General features: G+C 35.4%; 1 protein-coding gene across 1 annotated transcript; it reads right to left on the bottom strand.

The window, feature by feature from the left end:
- Positions 1–353: 353 nt before the first annotated feature.
- LOC110103098 (gibberellin 2-beta-dioxygenase 1) lies at positions 354–2,491 on the bottom strand. The gene is made up of 3 exons (XM_020831666.2): positions 2,039–2,491; positions 1,284–1,632; positions 354–1,148 (listed from the first exon to the last, which is right to left on the bottom strand). Exons 1-3 carry the CDS (start codon positions 2,416–2,418, stop codon positions 906–908), a joined length of 972 nt encoding a protein of 323 aa, XP_020687325.1. The 5' UTR covers positions 2,419–2,491; the 3' UTR covers positions 354–905.
- Between the last annotated feature and the right edge of the window lie 788 nt (positions 2,492–3,279).

Below are 3,279 nucleotides of genomic sequence, written 5' to 3'. Positions count from 1 at the left end.
ATGTTATATTTGAAATATGTAAAATACAAATAAAAGGACAGAATCTATCAAAAAAATGATTGAGAGGTGTCTTATCAAGCCCATCATATCTGAGCATACTATTCTCATCTGCCACCTCATTTTAATTAGGTCAATTGTCTTTGAAAAGAATCGTTTGACATAACTTTTTCCAACTCACTTTTTTAATAAATAAATTCCTTTCAAAGAACTTGTCAAGAAATTTTTCTTTATATTTTAATTTACAGCTTTTATATAATATCTAAATTTTATATTTGTTTAACTTAAATTATTGGAAAGCACACAATTTATAATGAAAATTGCATTTACAAACATATTTACAAAACAAAGCACAATAGTAGGAGAAAGCCTTGAGTCTGTATCGGAAGAACCGTCTGTATATATGAAGGTACATATTGTGTACATTGATATGATATACATTATGAACAAATATATACACAGTTTGTATCCTCACATAACTAAACGGTGCTTCATGTCTGGACCCACAGAAGAATTTCTCTAAAAATAAACTCCTCAAATGGGAGAAATTATTATGTGCAGAGATCAGACGCAAAATGTCGTCCGGTGACAAACCAAAATGTACTACGTCAGCGGTATCAAACCATGGTACCGAGCGGTACCGCATAGTACCAAGCTACAGTACCGAGCGAAGATATAATGTGACACATTCTAGTTGATCTTCAGACGGAATTCGATGTCCGCACAGAATAATTAATCCTCGAACGGATGGTGATAGTGTTGATAAAACTAGCATAATACCAACTAATAAAACTATTATTCAAAATAACACTCTTTTAAGTACTACTAAAAAAACCTATGAAAAAAAAAAAAACAATAAACCATTGATTCCATTTTCCTTGAAGACCAACAAAACCAGCAGAAACACCTCAATTCTTCTCGAAGAGTCCAAGTCTATTATCAACAAGCTTCGTCTTGTACGCCGTAGTCTTATACTCACACCAAGTGAACTCTCTATACAGACTCTCTTCACCTTCCTCCATCAACAGCGGCAAAGGAGCTACTCTCTCCTTCAATGGCGGCCCACCGAAGAAGATCATAGACAATCTTGACTGTACACTATTCGCCAAAACTCGATGTTTAACGCTCCTAAACCTCCCATTCGTCAGCACCTGTAGTAGAATCCATTAAAGGAAAGAATGGATCTTTCAGATTCTTAAACAGTAAAAAAGATTGCAACTTTTTTATGAGGGAAAATTGGATTGCAACTTTTTCGCTGAATAGGAAACAGAGGATGTATTGGTTACCTGTAAAGAATCTCCGACATTTACGAAAAAGGAGCTTTGGTCGGGAGGGACAGGGACCCATCTCCCATCTCTGAGCGAAATCTGAAGGCCTGAAGTGTTGTTTGATCGGAGAATTGAGATTACCTGTGGATCTGTGTGCTCGCCGAAGCCGGTGACGGAGATGTTGTTGCGCTGTTGAGAAGATGGGCACGGGGGGTAGTGATTCAGCCTGAGCATTAGATCGCTTTCTTCATCCATTAGAAGCTTGCTTAAGATATTCCTTGGCTGGAGCCCGAGGCCTTCAGCCATGAGCTCGAGAAGCTCGCAAGATAGGTTTTTTATAGTTGATATGTAGTCGCTTAAAGCAGAGCTGAAACATAAAGGTAAAAGATTCGATTTTTATGCACCTTTTGATGATAATAAGAGATTTTCCATATAAAAAAAAAAGATGAAACTTAAATTACTTAGCGGAAATTTAAAATATGATAGATGTGACTAATAAATAAAATTTAAATTATGTTTATAAAAATATTATTGAAATATATCAGTGATAAGAACAACTGACACATATTTTAATATTGTCACATCTATCAAATAAATTTGCATAAAAATTACATAAAATCTAGTTTTTAGATTAATCAATCACAAGAGTGTCATTAAGTAGATTTTTCTTTATGGGAGTGTAACACTTTCAGTCATTAAATCATTACAGATGTCATCAAATAAAAAAATATATATAATACTTCTCGAGATTCATGGTAGGATTTCCAACTCACCGAAAAGAGCTCGAGAGAGCTGGGTTAATGGAGTTAGCTTGCATCAGCAGATACTCAATCCAGCCAAAATCCCAAGTGCCAATCTTCCGGCTACCGTAGCCGAACGGCGCGGCGGAGCCGGCGGCATCTTTCTTCCAAATCGGAAGCGAAAAGAACTTCACTGCCTCGCACTCAAGCCTATCTATGAGCTCAAAGGAGATGCCATGGTTAGTGAGTTTGAAGAAACCGAGCTCCTCACAGGCTGCTACAACCTGAGCCGCGGCGGCGGGAGAGGTTAGGTCGACGAGGGGGACGTCGCCGGCGAAGTTGCCGGAGACTGGGCGGTGAAGCTTTGTAATGGGGAGTTGCTCGACTGCTGAGAGCTTGGTGATTACTACCATGGCTGTTTAGGATAGAAACAGGGGAGGAGGTTAAGAGAAACAGGGGCAGTGGAAGCAGAGTGGAGAGAGTCTGTGTGAGGAAAGAAGGAAAGACCGCCTGCCTATATATAAGCCGGTTGTAGGGAACATGGAGATTCGCGCTACGCTTTTTTGCATGTACATCCTAAAAATATCTTTATTTTACTTTTTAATCTTTTTATTTTTTTTTATATTTCATGCAGGTCATGAACATAAAACAATTATTAAAATTTTAAAGGAAATTTGGGATTATATATTTAATATTTGATATTTAAGTTATTTTATATATGAATATCCCTCTAATTAAAATGCTAATATTATAAAAAAGGTAAATTAAAAGGAAGGAATGATTTATTTGATTAGACAAAAAAAAATGCAAAGTAAGGGCACTCAAAATGGCAGAGCATTTTACATGACCAAATGATTTTTTTTGCTCCAAATAAGTACACTTTGAGTTCAAAATAATTTATATTTATTTTTTTAATAATTAATTAATGCGCACTTGATGCATATGCAAATAATTAATTCATTTGGAGGAAAAATTATTGCACACGGAGTCTAGATGTGTACAAGAGCCAATTCGAATGCGCTACATTACTCGATACATAGTGCATTGGATGATGTGGAGCATCTAGATTCCGCATGTAATAATCTTTGCATTTGAAGAGTGTGTAATGAAAAATTAGTGCCTCTTTTAGAAGGTTGCATCATTCAATAAAGTTAGTTATGAAATTGTTACATAAAAAAATTAGTTATTTTTTCATAAAAAATAAATTTTCAACACATAAATTTATAAAATATAATGTAAAATCATTAAGAAAATAATAACTAAATGAAATTATG

This window comes from Dendrobium catenatum, unplaced genomic scaffold (genome assembly GCF_001605985.2).
Source record: "Dendrobium catenatum unplaced genomic scaffold, ASM160598v2 fragScaff_scaffold_133, whole genome shotgun sequence".
Classification (NCBI taxonomy): Eukaryota; Viridiplantae; Streptophyta; class Magnoliopsida; order Asparagales; family Orchidaceae; genus Dendrobium; species Dendrobium catenatum.
This window is presented reverse-complemented; position numbering and strand designations above follow the sequence as displayed.